The sequence below is a fragment of the Manis javanica genome, chromosome 11, assembly GCF_040802235.1.
Source record: "Manis javanica isolate MJ-LG chromosome 11, MJ_LKY, whole genome shotgun sequence".
Lineage (NCBI taxonomy): Eukaryota > Metazoa > Chordata > Mammalia > Pholidota > Manidae > Manis > Manis javanica.
In genome coordinates this window covers 111,416,681-111,437,749 of record NC_133166.1, presented here as the reverse complement: position 1 = coordinate 111,437,749, position 21,069 = coordinate 111,416,681, and the positions used below count along the sequence as shown (strand labels likewise).

At 48.6% G+C, this 21,069-nt stretch overlaps 1 protein-coding gene and 1 non-coding gene across 9 annotated transcripts in view; both read right to left on the bottom strand.

Moving 5' to 3' along the window:
* NAP1L4 (nucleosome assembly protein 1 like 4) overlaps positions 1-21,069 on the bottom strand; it is a 45,892-nt gene that overhangs the window by 7,591 nt on the left and 17,232 nt on the right. For 6 of the 8 annotated variants that reach the window (XM_037011460.2, XM_037011457.2, XM_037011461.2 and 3 more), the window contains exons 3-13: positions 20,764-20,794; positions 19,857-19,915; positions 17,439-17,538; positions 15,155-15,296; positions 14,872-14,958; positions 13,476-13,607; positions 10,641-10,712; positions 5,876-6,015; positions 4,489-4,634; positions 2,246-2,268; positions 1,736-1,855 (exon numbers count right to left, since the gene is read on the bottom strand). In XM_037011460.2, coding sequence (XP_036867355.1) covers positions 1,736-1,855; positions 2,246-2,268; positions 4,489-4,634; positions 5,876-6,015; positions 10,641-10,712; positions 13,476-13,607; positions 14,872-14,958; positions 15,155-15,296; positions 17,439-17,538; positions 19,857-19,915; positions 20,764-20,777 — 1,035 coding nt within the window. In that variant the 5' untranslated portion in view covers positions 20,778-20,794. The remainder of the gene's footprint in view (positions 1-1,735; positions 1,856-2,245; positions 2,269-4,488; positions 4,635-5,875; positions 6,016-10,640; positions 10,713-13,475; positions 13,608-14,871; positions 14,959-15,154; positions 15,297-17,438; positions 17,539-19,856; positions 19,916-20,763; positions 20,795-21,069) is intronic. The other 2 variants (XM_073217327.1, XM_073217326.1) reach the window with 1 other exon arrangement.
* LOC118971198 (small nucleolar RNA SNORA54) lies at positions 9,908-10,030 on the bottom strand. The gene has a single exon (XR_005059531.1). It is a non-coding gene; the product is annotated as a small nucleolar RNA SNORA54 (small nucleolar RNA).

Sequence of the window (21,069 nt, the reverse complement as noted above, 5' to 3'; positions counted from 1 at the left end):
AGCCTCAAAAGCAGATTTTCTGAGGACCCAAGTACATCATTACACTCTGACCCTGTCTTTTAGGGGAGCTCTGCAGGGACACAGGGGGTCCTGCTTCAAAAGCATCTCAATCTCATGTAGAATGGTGGTTCCAAAGTGGAGGTGTGCAGTCTGCAAGATGAGCATGGTGACCGGGAGTGTGTGCGAACTGACCAGACTCCCCCATGCACCTGGCCCCGTGATAAGGTGCAGGGCTTGTGCACGGTCTCTTCTGCACCTCACCTCGCTAAATTCATCTTTACTCCAACACTTGCTGAGCCATTTTTCAGGCACTATCCGGAGAGCTTGACAAGTCCCTGGAATTGCTATCATTCACCCATTTCACAGATGAGGACTGCAGTCTGAGCAGGGTTCCCCTGGACCTCTGAGCCTGCTCAGGGGCAGCACCTGCACAGAAGGTGTGATGAGCACACGTGTCACTCACACACACCAGGAGCGCCGCCACAGCACGGACTGTAAGTAAGTTAAGTAAGTATGCACAGGCTGCACACTCGAGCTCTTACATGATGGGTGTATCGCCGGAACAGCAGACATGCACTTTCTAATGTGTACAGCCACTACATCTTTTTTGGCTAAATTAAGTAAAACTGAACATTCAGTTCCTCGGTTGCCAACAGTCTGCTGGTGTCACATGAGCTCCATCCTACCACACTGGATGGAGCAGCAGAGGCAGCTCCCTCACCACAGAAAGTCCTCCTGGACATTGCTGCTCTGCAAGTTGTTGTATAACCAGCATTTCCTACAACTTCAGTCTTAGTGACTACTCATGTGCTTAAGTGACCAACACTACTCAGAGTTGCATGTGTATAGTTTCACAGCCCATAACCACCGCCCAGCCCAGAGATGGACAAGCCACCTTTTACGAGTTGGCTGGTCTCAGACTGCATAGCTCACACTGGGCTGGTCCCCTCCTGATCAGGGACCTTCTGCACAATGGAGAGAGGTTGTGAGAAGCAGGCCTTTGCTGCCCAGGATGCTAAGCCACCCCAACCTGCTGGATCCTGCTGCCCATCCGAAGCCCCAGAGGCCTCCTGAGAAAAGAAAACTAGAAGCATGTGGGAAAACTAAGAGTTCTAACAGCAAGGGAGTAAGCATCACCTAGATGTACCTCCAGTAACAGGCTAGAGAGCAAGTGCATTTCCACAAGTTAGGATGACTCATGGCTTGGTTATGGTGGGAACTGTCTCAAGCTGAGCAGTCAGAGGATGCCTGGCTAGGCTGTGCTCAGGGGCTGTGGCCCCATGTTCTGACTGTGGAAGGGCCAGTCTCCTTCAAGCAGAGAAAGCATTGTCTGCACAACCCCTGCTGCTTTTCTGGAGCCTGGGCATAACATCTCTGGGGCTGACAGCCCGCAGCCTAACATGAGTCAGCTCTGTGTAGAAACATGAATGAGATTTCCTCATACTTCAAAGTCACCTGGAACTTACAGGCCTTCACCTGGACAGTGAGCTCCGGGTCTTTAGAGGACACCATTCGAGCCACTGGATGGGGCTCATGCAGGTGACAAGCACTCTGCCCTGGGACGGCCTCAGAGGCCCATGCCCCCAATTCTGGGCCCTCCTCTCCTAGTCTATGTGCCCCCAACACCAGGAAGCTGGCTGATGACCTAATACACATCTAGGCTTGGGTGTCCCAAGCCACCACTCTGTGCCACCAGAGGCGAGCTCCCGGGTGCAGCTCTCCCCAAGCCACATACATTGTCGTCATCCTCTATGGCCTCCCCGGTGAAGTAGAGCACAGCCCGCGGGACTATCCGCTCGCGAAAGAAGTGTCCAATTTCAAAGTCAGAGGCTAACGTGAACTCAGAATCTTCATCCTGAGGGAAAACTTAAATGTCAGCTCAGTTCAATGGAATACAGATCACATTCTCCCACCCACACCTTGCCCCTCACTTCCGGTGACTTAGAGCACCAAACGCTGGCACTGCTGGGTGACAGCCACTCCCTTGGGTGAGTGGCATTAAGAGGACCGAAGGCGTAGGGAAGGCAGGAAGGAGCCGGCCCATGGGGCCCCAGAGTCCCATTCACGCAGAGCAGCAGGACGAAAGCCACACACGGAAGAGGTGCTTCGTTCCCTCACTAGGCAACGGGTACAATGTCACCCCGCGTTTTCAGGGAGTGGGAATGGGCTGAAAAGCAGGTGGCAACTACTCGGGAAATGAAGACTTAACAGCAACATAGGGGGCTCAATGAGACACAGATCTTACCAGTGATTCTCCGTCCCCAGAGGCTAGAAAAAAAGACAAACACAGTCAATTACACTGACTATCACAACCTCTGTAAAGCCCACATATAAAGTTCAGCTGGCAGATGAAACAGACATTTCAGTGGGGTTTTCATGGGAAATCCCCTGAGCCCTGTGCCCCCAGGGACAGCCTCCTGCCGTGCACCACCGTGCTGAGGCTGGCCCCTCTGTGCCCCTCTCCCCCAGTTCCTCACGGGCTGAGCTTGCTCACAGGCCCAGCTTGAGAACCTCAACTTTTAGAAAAGCACTTTACAGAAGGTGAAGTGAGGACAGGTGGGAAGGAATGTCAAGTGGCTGCTGTGACTACTCAGCGCAGCCACACTTCAAGTGTAGCTTTAACCCATGTCCTGCAAAACTACACGTGATGGCCCACTAGAGAAAGAGTTAAGTCTTTATGCCTCAGAAGTCCTTAATGTTACCGGGACACTGCACCTCGGCTGCGTTAATGCACACGTGTTTGGAAAGAAGGGACAGAATAAAGCGCTGAAAGGTTCTTCTAGCCAAATGCAAAATTCCTGGCAGGCAGGACGCTGGTGCTGCTGTCTCCTGCAGGGCGTCACAGTCCTGCACTAAGAGCTGGTGCTCACATTCGGTTTCAACACACATGCGGCCACATGACTTTGGTGCTGAACTAGAGCCCAACACTACTAAGCACGAAAGAAAAAAAGGGACTTAACCCATACTCAACAAGGCCTAGTGCCACTCAGTGAGCAGATAATGCAAGTTCCCGATTTGAGAAACGTGTGCGAGGCCCCAACTTCCATCAGGAACTGCATGTTCACTCTGCCCTCTGCTCCCCGCCCTCTGCTCCCTGACTCCCCATCTCCTTCCTGCGACGCTGTCCCCATGAGACAGCCCACCACTCCCTTTGGAGACCCGGATGGGTAAATACACCCGCCAGGAAGGGGTCCCCAAGCCTCACATGTTAAGCACCCCATAGGCTACTGAAGATTCAGGTTGGGGAACTTTGGCCTGGGGGTCAGGAACCAGCCCAAGGACTCCCAATGCTGGGACTGCTCTGTGGATTTGACGACAGCAAGGGCCCTGGCCTTGCCATCTTTTGTTTCCTTTGTTTCTGAACCCATCTCACCAGTTTTGATGTTTTTCTTGACCACCCCTCTCTGTCACCCTCTATTCGTTTTCACAGAGCTTATCACTCAATATTATTTATGTGATTACCTTGAGAACATCTTTACTAAGGTGTACTTTATTACATACCATAAAATTTACTCATTTTTATCAGTGTAAAATTTAATAACCTCTGGTACATTTTTCTCCTGAGTCCACTGAACTCTATTTTAATTTTATTCATTATTTAAAGCCCACTTTTAAGAAATCTTCCAACAAAGCCCCTTAGGAATCAAAAGCCTCTCTGCTTCATGGTGATCCACACAGGCGGCCTCCAATATGCTCAGATAAGACTCCCCCAAAGGGATTGTCCCCAAAAAAGAAATTTAAAAACTAAGTTTATGGCTGTTCTTGTCACCCAAACCAATACACATTTGAATCTTCTAGGTTCAAAGATGAATTGCAGAAACAGGCATTGTGATAAGTAACAGACAGAGCCATGCAGGGTAGCTTGCTAAGTGAGGGTGCTGGGCTGAAAAATGGGCTCTGACCCGAGAGCGGAGCCCCTGTGGGACGGACAACCCCAACATTCACCAATGTTTCCTTATTTCAGACTGCTCTTGTTCACAGACAATAAAGAGAAAGTGCTTTTCCTCGCATCTGTATTTGAACACTGCAACTGGTCTGGCCTTCACATTCTCAGGATTAGGAAAGTATATTAAGACATCAAATAATTTAATCTCAAAAGCAGCGGCTCAGCTTTTTACTAGTTCAAAGCTTCCAAGCAGTGACTCCTCCCTAAGTCTTTTGAAAATGGCCATCCAACTGCTTGTGTTTCTCACAATATATGAATTCCCAAAGTCGTGTGCTCCATTAAGTCACACAGAAAACAAAATAAAACTGGATTTATGAGAAAGAGCAGGGCAGGCAAACAACTAAAGCTGTGCAAGTGTGGCCGGGGTGCATGGGGGGGTGGGGCGCTGAGAGCCAAGGGGACCCCTGCAGCTCTCAGAGCGACCCCTGTGGCCTGCACCCGCCCCCGTGGGCCTCGCTTGCTGAAGGCCAGGACTGGACTCTGAGGTTCCCAGACTTACTCTATCCTCGTCCTTGATCAGTGTTCACACGCGGCTCACTCACCTTTCAGTGGACTGAAGAAGTTGAAAAACGAGTCATTGGGGACTTGTTTGGTGATTGTTCGCACAGTGCCTCGGCCCTTGTGTTTCTGCTTTTTCTTGATTGTTTTGACTGTAACGTTCTTCCCCTTCTTCCAGTCAACGGTGCACCTAGAGGACAAGGCCACCATTACGATACACACTCCAGAAGAAAACCAACCATAAACCACAGTTCTAAGTGTAAGCTGGGGAACTGCAGAAAACCCACCTGCAAGCCAGCTCTGCAAGCACCCCTGATGTTCACCTGAAGGCAGCGAGAAGGGGCAGGGCCTGCGCTGTCCTGGGTGGGACACTGTCTCAAGTCTCAGACCCTGTGCCTGTGATAGCTCCTCGCCCCACTTCCTGCAAGGACTCTGCAGCATCTTCGGTGACCAAGGCTGGACAGAGGTGCCCAGAGTATGCTGCCTGCTGCCCTGCACAGAACCTAGAGTGCCCTTGAAGTTGAAGCCTCCCACTCATGCACCCAAATTCTCAAGGCAACTAAGTGAGTCGGACAAGTTGGAGGAAGGAAATAAGTGGCCACTGCCAGCACCGCTGGCCAGTACGAAGACGCCAGTCCCAGGCACGCAGAGCAGGGTTGTCCCCTTGGCAGAGTTGGGCATGGCATGCTTTTTAACTCTTTGGGTCACTTTGGACCACCAAGTACACCTCCAGCGTCTGAATAACGTCTGCTGGGGAACACACCTGGAAAGCCAGGCCGCCTCTCGCCATGGCCACCTGGCCCGGGGACGTTCTTCCTTCAGTACCCTGGCCATGAGCCCAGCTGGGTATTAATAAGCTCTAAGTTACTCACACGCAGAGTCCTAAGTATACATACTTGGGTCCAGTGAACAAGGATTAGTGTTCCAATTCAAGGATAAAACTATTTCCCAAACTGTCTCAAATAAGCCAATAGGAATGAACTCTGAACCATTCTCTCCTTGGTGAGCTACACACTGAAATCACCAAGGTGCTCGATCCAACTTTAAACCACCCCACCAATCTCCAAAGTAAGCCCCCTGACCCACTGTCCTGCTCAAGTCATTCCTTCACTCAGCAAGTTACTTGCTGGGAGGAAATTTATCAACTCAATGAGCACAGCTTCATTTAAGGTGACCAGAGAACTCAATCCTCCAATAAATGAGGAAATCGGGCTGCCAGCCCAAACGCTGGGCACACACGACATGTGATGCATCTCCCTGCGGTGACCACCAGATCCCCCAAAACAAAGACTCTGTAATTTAAATCTTTGTCTAGGGGACTTTTAAGCACACTAAAGACTTATTTTATTCCTAATTACTATGTTACTTGTCAAGTTTTAAATCATCTCCTGCTTGTGTTTCAGAAAAAAAGTTGAAATAGCATTTCCTTACCCGTCACAGTCAACTATTTCAGGGCCTTCGAAGGAAAAGGGGTCGGCCTTATCTGGTTCTGACTTCATCTTGTACGTTTTTGTCAACACTGAATTGGTAAAGTAGTCGTTGGGTTCAAAGTGAAACTCTAATACAAAAGACTAAAAACAAAACCCAGAGTGAGTACCACTTAAAATCTACAGATAACTAGCAACAGAGTCTATGAACCACGGTGCCTGCTAGAGGCCGGCTCTTCTCCAAGTGTGATGCAGGCAGACCAGTACTGACAAGTCCACTGGCTGCTGCCGCTCAAGAAACACTGGACCGTAGCAACAGCAGCACCGAGTTCCAGCACAGACGAGGGGTGGGGAGACCTGCGGTGGCTCAGCTCCGAGTGGGGCGCTCGCCCTCAGAAGCCTCCTCTCCAGTGGAGGCTGGGCTCTCCTGGGGACCCTCCACCTCTCTGCCATCCCCTCCCCGAGGCAGGTGGGGGCCGAGGGGGCTGCCAGGAGAAGCTGCGCAGCAGTAGCCCACCCCTCTCTCCTTCTTCTCTGGACTCAGACACAACACTGCTTTCTTTGCCAGGCAAGACCCTGGCAGCACTGACTGGTCCCCTCAAGCCCCCCGGGGGCGAACCCACCCTTCATTCACAAAGTGCTCTACCTGCGGAGAGACACGCTCAAAGGGAAAATGGACAGAGGGTGAGTGCAAAGTAATGTCCCAAATAAGATCAAATGGCCAAAAAGTAAAAGGTGTTCAGGCTCACAAATGATAAAATATAATGAAATGAAAAATTAACACGGAATAACCCCTTTCTACCCAAACTCACAAAAAATAATGTGCAGTACTGGCAGGTGTCATGGAAACTAGGAGAACCCATACACTGAAGTAGCTTTATGAAGGACAACCTGGCAATACCAAAAAGGTAATTCAAGAAACTTCTCTGTCATTCTATTTTTGAGGTGTTTGTGCTATTTGAGGAAAATACCTGGATGAATTTATCAATATGTGCAAAGACAGTCATCTCAGTCCCATTTATAAAGGAAAAAAGACAATGTTGGTTAAGTGAATTATAGACAGTCTGTAAGACTGGCTCTGGATTCAGAGAGTCTGGGTCAAATCCCACCTTCTGCTGTAAGTGCTATGTGGTTTTGGGAAGGTTACTCAATGCCTCTCTGCTTTTGTTTCCTCATCTATAAAACGGAAATAACAGACATCTCTCTCTCCAGCGGCTGAATTGAGGATGGTTTTATAGGCAATGCTTGCTAAATGTCAACTATTTCCATTTTTACTATAGTGGTAAAACCAGCAACTGGAAAAAAATAAAAGGACTAAAGACAGACTGCTTCCACAAGGGGAAGTGAGAAAACAGCTCTGCAAAGAAGGGGTGAAGGAAGAGGGCCATGAGAGCTTGGAAGTACAAAGGGGGTCAGAGGGTCAGGGGACAGTCAGACAGTTTCCAGAAGGGATGGGGGCAGGATCTGGCCAGGTCTCTGCAACCCCCTTCCCAAGGGCAGTGGGGCCGGGGAGGAAGGGCGGTTGACATGTACCAATCACTGGTCTGGCGAAGTCGGGAGGGGAAGGCGCTGCAGGGGCCAGAGCACCCAGAGAAGCCCACACCATGGTTCTCCCACCCCACAGAGGGACGGCAAGGGGGCAGTCAGTGGGGAGACAGCCACTGCTCCACAGCTGCTTAGGCTGTGACCATAGGATGGGCAGACCACCCAGGGGGCTGGGCTGGGCTCATGGCACTCTTACATGTTGGTCCTTCATTATTCCTGACTTTTGTACAGAGGATTATGTATTTTCTCCTTTCCCATTTCCTTTCCCTACGCTTTCTCTAAACCAAGCACACCATTTCCTTTCTTCATATTTTCCTGTTGTTTTTTTTTTCCTTCCCTTAGGCCTGTTTGGTCAAGATGACCCAACACAACTAGGGATCAATTAAGAAAGTGTTCGGCAGCCCACAGAAAAGGCCCCAAGGATGAGGTAGCCCCATCCCCACAAGCTTCCCATGGCCAAGTCAGCCAGAAGCACCTGACACAGGCCAAGTGCACCCATTATCAAGTGTAAAGAGACACATTAGGTGTCTTTTCTGGCCAGCAAAGCAAGCACAGAGCTGATATCTTTGGCAATATTCATGCTGAGAAGCTTGAGGTGGTCCCTACCCAACACCACCTATGTGTCCAAATGGACAACTTGCATCTGGATAAATGACACGTGGGGATTCTTGTGCTGTGGCTGCAGCTCTGCTCTAAGCTTGAAATTATTTCAAAATAGAAAAAGAGAAGAAGATATAGAAAAAAGGTTATTATTATAAAAAAAAGTGTTAAAAAATACTACCAGTATATATAAACCTTTGTTCCTTATAAGCCATCTCCTTTGGCTCTGTAATTCTACAGAAAGGAATCTGAACTGAGGACAAAATCATGAGAAACTTGGGCTCTTCTGTATGTTGACCATAAACGTCACAGCTCAGAATGGGGGGAGGGGGTGAAAGGGCGTCCAGGGAGAGTTGGATCCAGGTGCGCCTTGAGACAGTACAGGCTCAGATCCTGGCCACCCAGCAAGGCCAACGCCACCGTGACACGAGCCAGGGGTGTCTTGCTTCCCAGTGCGTGTACACGTGGCATTCACACCACCCTGTGGGCTGTTAAGTGTGCAGCAGCACTGTGTCTAAAAAATGATGTGCATGCCTTAATGAAGAAGTTTCTTAGTTCTAGAAAGTGCTGTCTTCTGAGCTTTCAGCCAGTTGCAATCACTGCTCATGCACCATCATAACAAATGTAATAATAATGAAAAAGCTGAAATATTGCAATTACCAAAATGTGACAGAGAGACAGGGAATAAGCAGATGTTGCTGGAAAATGTTGCTGAAAGACTCCCTCAGCCCAGGGTTGCCATAAACCTTTACTCTGCAAAAACGAGGTCTCTGCAAAGTGAGGTGTGCCTGTGATCATTTCTCCGCCAACAGATGCAGAGCTCATTCCCTTCTGCCCAGCAGAGCGGTGTATTGCGCATACACTGTAATTCCGCCCTGTTAAGGTGTGTGCCTGCTGGCCTGGGCAGAAGGAAGAGGCATGGGGGGCATGGGGGAGGGGCAAGCACACTGGCCCTGCTTCATTCGGAAGCTAGGTGGTTTGTCTTCTTTTCGCTGTGACTTTAATGTCTTAGGTATTTCCTAATTTTAAAAAGGACAATGACTAGGGGGATCACTAAGCTACCGAGTTATTTCTAGAAGGCAGAGGTCTGTGTAGTGCTCTTTGCACTTCTCTGTACTTCCTCAGTTTTCTGCAGTCTGTGTGTATGAAGCTTACAAAGGAGCAAGTTGGGAAGAAGGAAGACCGACTGACTCCTGGCCTACCACAACCAGGGCTCTGTCTTTTCTAGGAAGCACTGTAGGAGACGGAGGCACACAGGACAGACGGGCAGGGGAAGCAGACGGACAGGGAAATCATCAAACTGCTGCCCAGCAAGGACAAAGGAAGGAAAAAAAGAATTGATACAAAGGGACGACAAAATCAGTGAATTGAGTCCGGATCTGGATGAGTGACAGGCGAGAAAGAAGTATGAGGGGAGAATGTGCACACGATCTCAAAACTGCACACAAGCACCTCCCCACCTCTATGCCCGCCACAGCGAGAGCTCCACAGATCCAGCAGGGGCCTCGAGGGGACACACAGGCGAGGAGCCCTTCTGGGGAAGAGGGCACCAAGAGGAAGGGACTGATAGTGCTACAGTATGAAGGACAGCATGGGGGGCCCCTTGGCTCCTGGAGCAGCCCCAGCCTGCAAGCAGGCACCGATCAGCTTGTGACCACACCCCAACCTGCGCAGGGACAGCTGAGTGTCACCTCCTAGAGTTGAGCAGATGGGAAAAGGAGAAGCGACAGCAGGAGCAGGGCGGAGAGAAACCCCACTCACACCAGCCCTCATCCACTACCTGGGGCTGGTGCCCTGTGATGCGGAGGGAGGCAGAGACTGATCCTAGACCTCAGGCAGTCCGCTACGCGGACCCCCTCCCTTAGATTCCTAACCCATGGTCCCCCAGGCGCTTTGTTTCCAAGACCTGAAACTGAGAGCCACTGGTCAGTCAGTCACGTGCCCTTGGAAGTGATGTAGCACTGGAATGGAGCCCGTTAGCCACAGCCAGATTAACAGGTCACGAGCAGTGCCCCTTGAGCCCCCAACCCAGGCAGACATTTCTTTAAAGAAAAGGCAGGCCTGGCTTAGGACAAACCCCTCTTACTACCTGGCAGGCAGGAACACCCCACTGACACTGAAATGACAACACTGTATCAGGTATTTTGGAAAGATGTATTTCTTGACAGAGTAGGGAGACATTTTTCAGCTTTATTTATCTGCAGTTTTTAAGGAAAAACCTAGTAGGTTCTTTCATTACTATCTTGGGTTTCTGTTAAACTGCTCTCATACTTCAGTATGTACCTACCATCCTTTTAAACCTGTTCTGTTCTATAGATCCTCATACACCTGGGAAACACTTAGGAAAAGGACAGTACCCCATCTGACAGAGGAAAACAAACCAGGTCAGAAAGCACAGCAGGCCACAGTGGGCACGAGACCCAGGAGTCCAATCCTGTCTGACTCTCACTGCTGGGCAAGGCCCCAAAAGGCAATGTGGGGCGTGTTCTAATTGTAGGCGAACACCTCACTCAAGCCTACCCAGAGGTGAGTGGCCAGGCTTGGATTCCTCGCCCTGGTTCCAAACCCTCAATGGCCTGACCCTTTTCTGATGCCAACCAGGAGCACAAACAATCAGTACTCACCATGGGCTGTCCAGGGTCTGAGAATTTCACTTTAATATCCTGCAGGTGTTTCAAGATTGGCTCATCATATTCCTAATCACAGAGAAAAAAGGAAATTGCTAGTGGGCTTTGTAAACACAACATACCTGCCTCACCGAGTCCCTGCTGCTTATACTCCAAGATGCTGGACGATTAGCCATTGGAATTCTGTCCTTGTCAAGTAGGAACTCCCCGGAAGCCACCCAAATGTGCTCGCTGCCTACCAGTGTTAAGGTGGCAGGAGTGAGGTGCCGTCTTTCTCTGGCAGGGAGCACTGGCAGAGCCATCAATGCCAGGCGAGAGGGGGCAGTGCCTCCCACGCCAGAGGCGAGAGCTCGCTGCTTTCACACCACCACCAGCTGCCACTGTACACAGGGATCAGAAGAGCCATCAACTAAGACTGCTGGTCCTCAGCATCTGTGAAGTGACAGCCAGAAGAAAGGCCTAGATCAGCTACTGACCTACTGACCTTGAAGGCCAATTTCCCTGACGGTATGTGACAACACCCCCAAGTAAGGAGAGCTCACAAAGATGTGTCTGCGGCCTAACCTGCAGGCTTTCAACAACAGCCATACACTTGATTAAGTGACCGTTTTTCAAACTCGAAAGCCACCAATGCCTGTCATTTCAAGAAATCTCAGTGAGAAAACAGAGCAACCTAGGGGCCACATACTCATGACAGGCACTTCATTTTACCTTTCAAGTCTGGGGACTGAACCTTAGGGTTTCTTGACATTCCATTAAGTTCTAAGAATTCAGTCTGATAACTATGAGCTTTCCAGTTTTAAATTCATTTGACATTATAAAACGAAATAAACCCCAGTGACAACAAAGGAACCTAGATGAGTCTCTAGACAAAGGTAACCCCCAAACAGGTTTTAAAGTCCTGAGCAGTGTTGAGATGCCAAACCTTAAATTCTAGAACCAGAAAACACGTGGCTCTAAGACTGCACATGTCACTGACTTGGTGCACACGCCCTGCTCTACTCTGCCAAGACAAAAGGTCATCACCAGCACTTTTTCCAAATATGTGGCACTGAGATCGTCAGACTCATCCTACTGCAACTAGCAGTACCCACTGCTATTTTCCCAAAACTCATTAAATAACTACTATGTTATTTCCTTAAGCAGCCATGTACCTGGAGGACCAGGAACTTTCTTTGGCTCAGAGCATAACGCAACACCCTAAACTACAGACTCTTAAAACCCAAAGGCACAACACTGGAAGCATATCAGGGACTGAGGCGTAAAGCTGCTACCTGAACTCTTTCAAACTACTTGCAGCGATCTGCTTTGGCCATCCCCAAGAGAGAACCCAAGGATTAGAGTAAAGCATGTCTTCAGGACTAACATCTGACCAAAACATAACCTGTTACCATACCTGCTATTAGGTTACAAACAGCAACAGCCATCTCTGAGTTACTAACTAGCTGGCCAGGCAACACGAGGAACCAGGTCACCCAGTCAGGCCACCTAACCAGAACCCAAAGCCCATACTCTGACCCTGCCACCACTCAGTGTGCTCAGGCCCGGCAGCACTGGCACCTGGGGGCACACCCGAAACGCAGGTTCTCAGTCCCACCCACACCTATGGAATCAGAACTGGTTTCAGAACAGCTAGTTATGCGTCCCTCCGTCCGCGCCGCTGGCGTGGGGGCTCCAGCTGCAGGGGCGCTGAGATAACGTGAGTGCCCCTGCACAGCCCTCAGGTTCTCACTGATTCAGGGCGAGGGCGGCCCTGATGTCGCTATTGCATTTTAAACATTCCCCAGGCGATGCCAACATACAGGAGGGTGAGAATCTGGCTCTAGCATCTACTAGTCCACCTTCCCACTGAGTTTCTGAGTGGTAGCCCTCTTTTAAAAAGACACTCCTCTTCATATGAACAGGAAGGCAGGCAGCAACTTTTCTAAGTCCTGACTTTAGGAGACCCTTTTTAGGAGGAAAAGATGCTGCCTTCCCCCCTTACTAAGTTCCGGCAGATGGATAAGCACTCAAAAAGTAGGTTGGCAGAGGCAGCGATGAGCCAAGTCTCTGAAAAGCGCCATAAACGTATCTGTGACAGGTCACGCAAACTGTAGCAAGCCACCCACCCGAAACAAGTGGCTGTGAGAAGGCCAGGCACAGAGGCCGTCTCTGTAGACTTCTGAGCAAAGACGTCCCAGACAAGAAGTCAATGAGACCCTGGGCAGGACTTCTTGCTGTACTGGAGCTTTTCACTGGTTCGCCATTTCAGTATAGAAAGCCTGGCCAAAAAAAATCAGACTGGCTATTCAATTTTCTTTTTAAATAGAGACTTTTTCAAGGGAAATGAGTAGAATGTATTAGCGACTCGTTAAGTATCACACAACCAGCAAGAGAGCTCCACAGGCCAGCATCAGAAGTCGGACGTCGATCGGAGTCTGGGCATACGCCAGCGCGAGAGCACACAGGCGCACACGTGGGCCTGCACGTCAACCCCGCACCTCGCGGCTCTCGTCCTCACATCCTCCCACGTGTTCACAGCACAGTGAGGTGGAGACGGTCTGAATCTGTTAACAGGCTTTCTGAGGGTGAGGCAGCAGACCGGACAGGAGGTGAATGGCCTATGAGCTGCGGCTCAGGTTCAGAGCCAAGGCCCGCCCAGGAGAACTGCAACAGGTCTTGAACCTCGGCAGGAACACACCCTACCGGCGAGGCCAAAGGCACTCATCTGAGCCACTGGCCACAGGAAGGGCTTTTCCACCCACAAAGAGCAACTGCTAAATGCCAGTTAAGTCATTCACAGATGAATGGCTTTAGGACTCACATCTTTCCACAAGGCAGACAACTGCTTACCTGGACCAATTCACTTAGCATATCTACATTTCTAAAGATGGTGAACCAGAACTCCGGAATTCCTCTGGGGCTTGGCTCTCCTGCGGCTGCTGCTGCTTTTTCTGCTATGACTACTTTATTTTTCACGTCTCCCTAAAGAAGATGCAAAATAGAACACTTGTCACAAAGCAACATATTTACAATTAATTCAATGGCTTAATGCAGAATATGATTACAGAAACTTCTATCAAAAACCTTTGTCCTTTGAATCTGCACCTCCAAGACCACTGTGCACGTCACAATTTCAAATGTTTCTGAGGCACAAAGCGCTAATGGCATTCAGCGCAGATGCTTACATGTATATAATTATACTCCATGATACAACTACGTCAAGAGATGGTACTGCCACACATTTGCAAAAGGCTTCCTGTCCAGGGGCAGCTCCACAAGACATCCTTCTTAGTGACCAAGAAGGCCATGTGAAGGGGGCCTTTTCTGACATCATGGCCCCAGGCAGAAGGTAGGCTGAGGAATTTAAGCACAGTGCTAAATGGAGCCACGGGAAAGCAGTACTGCTCTGTCACACGGATTCTTTTGAGGAGATTATCATGACAGGCCTTTTAAAGGAACAGAGGCAGATTTTCCTTGAGCAACAGAACTGACTGATTCACAATTATACTGATCCATAGCCACAGCTTCAACTAGGCTAGGTTCCACATATTTTTAAAACATCAAATACAGACACAGCTACCAAAACTAACATACACTTCAAAAAAATCCCTAAAAGTTAATACTAGGATAAAAGCTACTTGTCTCCCAAACATAAACCCAACTGACAAAGTTACCCTCCCGGCACACTGGGACTTCCAGTGGCACTGGCACAGGACCCATCACCAGAAAAAGGCTGTAAGCAGGTGGCGAACAGAGCACACCACTGGAAGAACCAGAGACCCACCAGACTTAACGTGGCCAGGTACACAGTGGCTCCTTTCTGGTCACTGCTGGGTCCTGCGCACACCGACACGGGTGTTCCAGCAGAACCTCCTAGGGGACCTCCCAACGCAGGTGGCCGCCCCCCAGTGGCTCCTTGCTTTCCCTTGTCTACCCCTCGCACTCCGCATGTTTTGATTTTGGTTCGTCTGATCCCGCCTCTCATGACACTGCCATGCAGAGACTGCCGAGGAAGGAGACTGCATCTGTTCACGGTACCGATGGCACTGAGGCCACATGCCAGTCCAGCCTCTGCTTGGCACTCACGTCACACAGAGATCTAAACACGCAGCCTAGGCCTGCAGTGGCGCCCGTCAGGAGCTCTCCTCTCTGTTAAGTCTTACTGATGATTAAGGCCCATCAAAAGGTGTTTATCTCCAAGACTATTAAAACAGAACACAGGTTGTCCTCATTAAAAAAAACTTACAGCCAATTTATCCTCCTCTTCATTGTCGCTGTGCCACTCTGACTCTGCGTCTGTTGGCTCGACGTCACCGGTAATGAATTCCCTTCTCTAAAAAAAACAGACTTCCTCAGAGCTATGAGGATCAGTTTGTAAATACTGTCTATGAAAAAGACCATGAAAAGTGGTGCCTGTAGGACTTCACAGATTCTAAGACTTTGGACTTAAAGAGTAACCCGGATTCATGGGGTAAACCCAGGTGCTGAAGACCAGACATACACGGGGAGTTGTTAGCAGGGCTCCCTACCTTGTCAAAGAGTGGCTGGTAGAGTGCTGCGTACTTTCTCTCCAAGTCATGCACTTCCTCGTAGAACTTGGCTTCTATATGAGCGCATTTCACCTGAAGCTGTTTCAATGCATTGATCCTCCTTTTCACTGCCTTAGGCAAACTAAAAGAGGGAATGAAAATGGAAATATCCATATGCCTGAAAAAGAAGGCTGCATGCTTTTCCATTTTATTTAAAAAATCTTAGGTCAACACAGAATTAACATCCTTACTGCGAAAAAGAGCTTCTAAAAATCATTACTGACAAACACCCCAAAAGAAAAAACTGGGTGTGGGGTGGGGGAGGTAATTCACAGAAGAAAAAATACAAATGATCAAACATGGACGAGAGGGTCAATTTCACAAATATCGTAAGAATGCAAACATAGAGGTACCGCTGTCTTTCTTTCCAAAGCAGCAATTTAAGAGAATTCCCAGGTTTGACACGGCTGAGGGCAAAGAAGCCTGCTGACTGACAGATCTTTCTTAAGGGCAAACAAGAGCCTTGAAAATGGTCTTTGGATCCAGTAATTTTCTAAGAATCTGTCCTAAGGAAATAACCAAACATTTAAGTGCAGGAATACCACCTGATATATTATTTTGCAATAGTGAAAAACTGTGGACAGTGACAGCCTGAGCACAGGACTAACAGGCAGCCCCCCACCAACGCTGCTTCCAGGAGACCCAGCGCCATGCCAAGTGCTCACACCGATACACCAGTGGAGGATCAGGCATCACAGACAAGTGGGCTCTGTTCTTTTCCAGAATCAGAAAACTCTGGGCTTCTCTGCCTTTTGATACTTTTCTATATTCTAAAAAATATTTTATATTTGTGCATTACTTTATAAATCAGAAAGCAAAAAAACTATTTTTAACCCATCAAACTTATTTGTTTAACCTGATGTCCTTAGTCACTACTGAGAATGAAGAGCATATTCCTGGGCCTTGTCATGAGCCCACACAGCACCCCCCTCCCACCTGGGTGCTGCCCTGAATCCTCCTCCACCTGAGCTGGATCCCCAAGGGCGGAGCTGGCACTGTCTGCATACTTTTATTTATCGTCCAAGCATGCATAGCACAGGGCACCAGGTAGCTCCTGTGTGAACACTGCTTAGAGAATACTGGAACAGCCTTGAATCACAACCAACTCTTCAGGGTGAAGGTCCTTCACTAGAGACTCCCAACTATAGTTACCTCTTTAGGGCACTGCTAGTAGACGCAGTGGAGTAAGAACTTAATAAAAGAGCAGACATACATTAACACTGTACTTCTCTGTGTTAATTACACATTTTAAAGTTATTTTCCAATCCTAATGGAGTAAAAAACAGATTCCAAGCAAACTGACCTCCAAACAGTTCCATGACCACACACTGTTCCTCACCCCAGCAGGCCCTTCCCGTACAGTTCCCAACAGGGAACCGATCCTCTTCTCACAAAAATCTTGTTCCCAGGCCCACACTTCCTCAGTGAATGCCAGCCCACTCACCTGGTTCCTAAAGCTAGAAAATGAGAAACCACTGCTCACCCTCAACTCAGCAACTCCCACCAAGAATCATTACATTCAACTGACTTAGTCCACAAAAATCTCACAAAACCCTCCCCACTAAGTCATCCCCTGGGGAACCCTCTATGTGGGCAAAGCAGGCTTTTAGGGTCCCCTCCCACTACAACAGCTTCAAAGAACATCACGAAACCCCTCACGGGGAAACCAGGGAAGAGGGTGAGAGGTCCCAGACCAGCCCCCCCTGAGCTGACAGTGACATGGAAGTCCTGTAGCAGCTCAGCCTTCCAGTAGGAAGACAGCCCAGCTCTGAGATGAGCCACCCTGCAAGAAGACTCTTTTCTACCGGGCAATACAACGAGGACAGACCTCTTCTAGAAAAGCATGCTTTTTGGTGTTGCAGACTCAGGTAGGTGAGGTGGGGAGCGGCTCTCTTAGTTACACAGGGGCCACCAGGAAGAGAGCGAATTCTGCCCCCCTGCTAACTCCTCCCGGTCCTGCCCGACTCACATGGTCTGTACAGCCCTTTAAACTTGTCAGGATGGCACTTCGCATGCCCCTATCAGATAGCTCGGCACACTGTGTCATTTTCTCCACGAATATGTACACCCCCACCAGATTCAGAACCCAAGCACCAATCTTTGGAACCCCAGTCCTGGCTCTTAGCAAGCAATGTCTGCTGAATGAAAAAAATTAACTTATTCCTATTCTAAGGAGCCAGGAGTTTCTTAGAGTTGCATCAAGTCTCATTCACAGCATACTTACGTCTCGATGTAGCTTGAAGGGGTGTGAGAGACATTGTCAAGTCGTTCTTGTAAAGCTGCCAAAACCTGAGGGTTCTGCATCACCTGATCTGAAAGCTTTTCTAGTAAGTTAAAAATAAAACCAAAATATTTAAAATATGCCCACCCCAAAAAATTCAAGAGTTGAAAATCACTTCGAATTATAATTTCTAAATGCAGTAAGTGGTTTTTTAAAAATAACTGTTACAAAAATATTTAAAATTTATTTTAAAGACACTGGACACTCTATACTGATCACCTGAGTGGGTGTCATAAACTGCTGAAGGGCACCTCAAGATTGCTGGTTCTCGCCTTGACTGTTTAAGCCCAACCTCCTAGCTGAGCACCATCACTTCCCTAATTCAGGTGGTCTATCCCTGTTCCTGCCTTCTCTCCCCAAGGCCCCTGGAGGGTCGCAGAAGGTAAGAGCAGGGAGTGCCCACCCCAGTGCACACCCCCAGCGGCTGCCAGACTCCTAAGTGCCCTTTGCCTTCAACCCACACTGTCCATCTGCCCAAGTCTCCACCTCAAGGCATGGCCTGCTGGCCCCTCCATGCTACCTGTACAGCTCACACCCCGTGAACCACAGAATACCAAGAAGGAAGGGGGTCTCTTAGCTGTAACCAAGGAGCTGCACTGTGCCTGGCTCACAGCACAGCTCCATTCCTGACTGCACAGAAATCCAAACTAAGCACCCAAGCCTGACTAAGACGGCACCTCATCCCTGGGAGTTGTCCCCGCCCTTTCATAAGATAGTGATGTGGCCCAGCAGAAGACACCAAGTAGGCATTCAATTTCAACATTTTAACTACATGCACTCCTGCTAACATGATGCACTGTGTATGTGTGTTTAATGTATTTAATTGTGTATGTGTAAAACAGTATACATGCACACGTAATATGCAAATACTACACGTGCACACAAGAACACCTCTCTTCTAGCTCTGGTTACGGAAAGGTCTAGGAACAATGACAGCTGGCATCTATTATTTTGGCTTTTAAATCTCTCTCTCTGCCAAAAGGAAGAGAGCCTCTGGGCTAAATGGTAGATTCCAAGTCTGGGGCAAGCAAAGTTCAAGGGAAAATGGAACATCACTTACACCACAAAGCTATAAAGTTTTCAAAACTGACAGGGACATAACAAATGGACATAGAAGCCAGCTTGAATGGGCCCCACCAGCCAAACGGGACAATCTGCACTCCAAAAAGAGTTAACGATGACAACTGATCACACAGAACAAGGAACTAATCCATGGGCCTACAGTAACACTAAAATGGGGGTGGAGGGTGGAGGACTGGGGAGGAAAGCTCTTAACGGGTGTAATATGTAGCAGAATTGACGCAATTAGAAAAACACCCTTTTACCACCACCAATGTCATCACTGACTCAGCAAGATCCTCAACGTGGCTCACTCAGGCCACTATGCAAGTCTCATGGAGCAGGATATCTGCAGGGACCCGACAACTACTTACTAAAAGGACCCTTGCAACAGGGAAATCCGGTAGACATGCTCTTAGCCAAGTCCTCAATCTCAGCATCCCCTGTCCTGGCCGAACTTTACTCCCCACCACATCAGGCCACCATGTGGTAGTCTGGCCAATATGTTTACCCTGAATCTAGTAAGAAAGCAGCCAGACCGATCCAGAGTGTGGGTCCTGGGCAAGACAGCAGGGGCACACGGCCTGTTGCTGTGTCACTGAAAGGGAGGTAAAAAAAGCTGCGTGGATGGTTCTAGAATCAGGAGACAGAACTGACAGCGATAAATGGCCCTGGGCTAAAGCTGGGTGTGGGTGTGGGGTACAACTGTGGAAGAACAGCCAAGAAAACCAGGGGATAGGAACACGACTGGACACGAGACAACAGTCCTATATCAACACTGAATTTGTTGGCTGTGGTAGTGGTACTGCAGTTATGAGAATCTGTCCTAGTTTCTAGGAAACTTACTAAATTGCTTTAGGGAAGCGCCAGGATAGCCACAAGTTGCTTTCAAACAGTTCAAGGGGGAAAAAGGTATGAAAATGGAAGGGGGGAAAAATCACACATCTAAGAAAAACAAAATACAGCATTGGGATTCGCTTCAGAAAAACCAGGGGAGAAGCTGAAGGGTGCAGATGGAGGGACGGGTCACCCGGTGATCCGCACCAACACCGAGCGACGGCGGGCAGCCGGAGGAGCACCATGCTGCTCACTGCACTTGCGTGGAGCCACAACTTCACACAAACTCTTTTGAAACAAAGTACTGATTTTCGTTTTAGTTACTCTAACTTCCCTAAAACCTTTGAAATAGAGTAACCCTCTCCTTGTATTACTTGTATTGTAATAAATGGTCCCAGAGTAGTAGACCCCTGCTCTACATGCAAATTCTCCAACTGTTAACTTCTCCATGTGCAGAGAACTGACCTGTATTACTTGCATTTTTAGCAGCTTCCAAGGAATCTGAAGGAACCCCATCTGAAGAACTAAAAAACATATATTGAAAAAGCATTACTGCAAAGTAAGTTCCAAAAACACGTAACGGGCTATTTCTCATGAACGTATCTCCACAGTGGCTTAGGGTCTGGGTGGAATTGAACCACGGCCCCCCAGGTGTTACTCTACAGGACACTTTCCTCTCTGTTTAGAAAGTAAAAATCCAGCACTGGACAACCCTCCATGCCATCCCCCATAGTTCTAATTCCCAGCCGTGGCCAAAGCTTCTTAATTTTCAATTCTCTCCTCAAAAAATCTGCTCCCTGCCCTCAAACCAGACCCACTGACTGACCAGCAAGCAGGCTGTGGCCCACCGGGCTGCTCAAAGGTCCCAAGAGAAGCCGCCAGCCAAGCCGTCAGGACTCAGTGATGACCACAGTGGCTCTCTCTGCAAGCCAGCCACCCAAGCTCTAAAAACAGTTAACCTCAAGAAAACAGGTCTCCCAGTTTCCAAAGATGCCTGAACGTGCCTCCCTCACCAAGAATAAATTACATCAAACACTATGAGCAACCAAATGTGACCTTCAAAACGAGCCAAAAACAAATTTTCACTTGACCACGGAGGATACAGAATGTGAGGACAATATCAAGCCGATCACATGGCCTCACCCAGGTGGTGTTAAAGCCTGTAGAGAAGATTATCACCTCCCGCAGACAGTTTTTAAGTATCAATATTTGAGACACTTTTCATGCCTGAAGCAATTTCTTCATGGGCTTAAGTATACAAGGGAAAAAAAGGCAATTAGCTAGAATTTCTAATGATGTTTACTGAATTATGGCTTGGCCCTTGCTTATCGACTAAAACTTAAACTCCAATAACCAGTCTATTTTGGCTTACCTGTTATCTGCCATCTGAATGTCTGTATTGCCTACAAAGTGAAGAGTTATAACAATTAACAGTACTCAATATTCACAGAAAATTTTTCAAATGCACTCTTTTACAGTGGTTGTCTATGGGGGATGAGGATCTAGGAGGGGCAGGAGGGAACCTTCTGGTGTGGTGGGAACGGTCTAGACCTTGAATAGGGTAGTGATTACTTGGAATGTATACACTCGTTGAAACTCACCAAATTATACACTTAGGATCTGTACATTTCAGTGCACGCACTTTACTCATAAGTTTTGACACTAAAACGACCAGGCT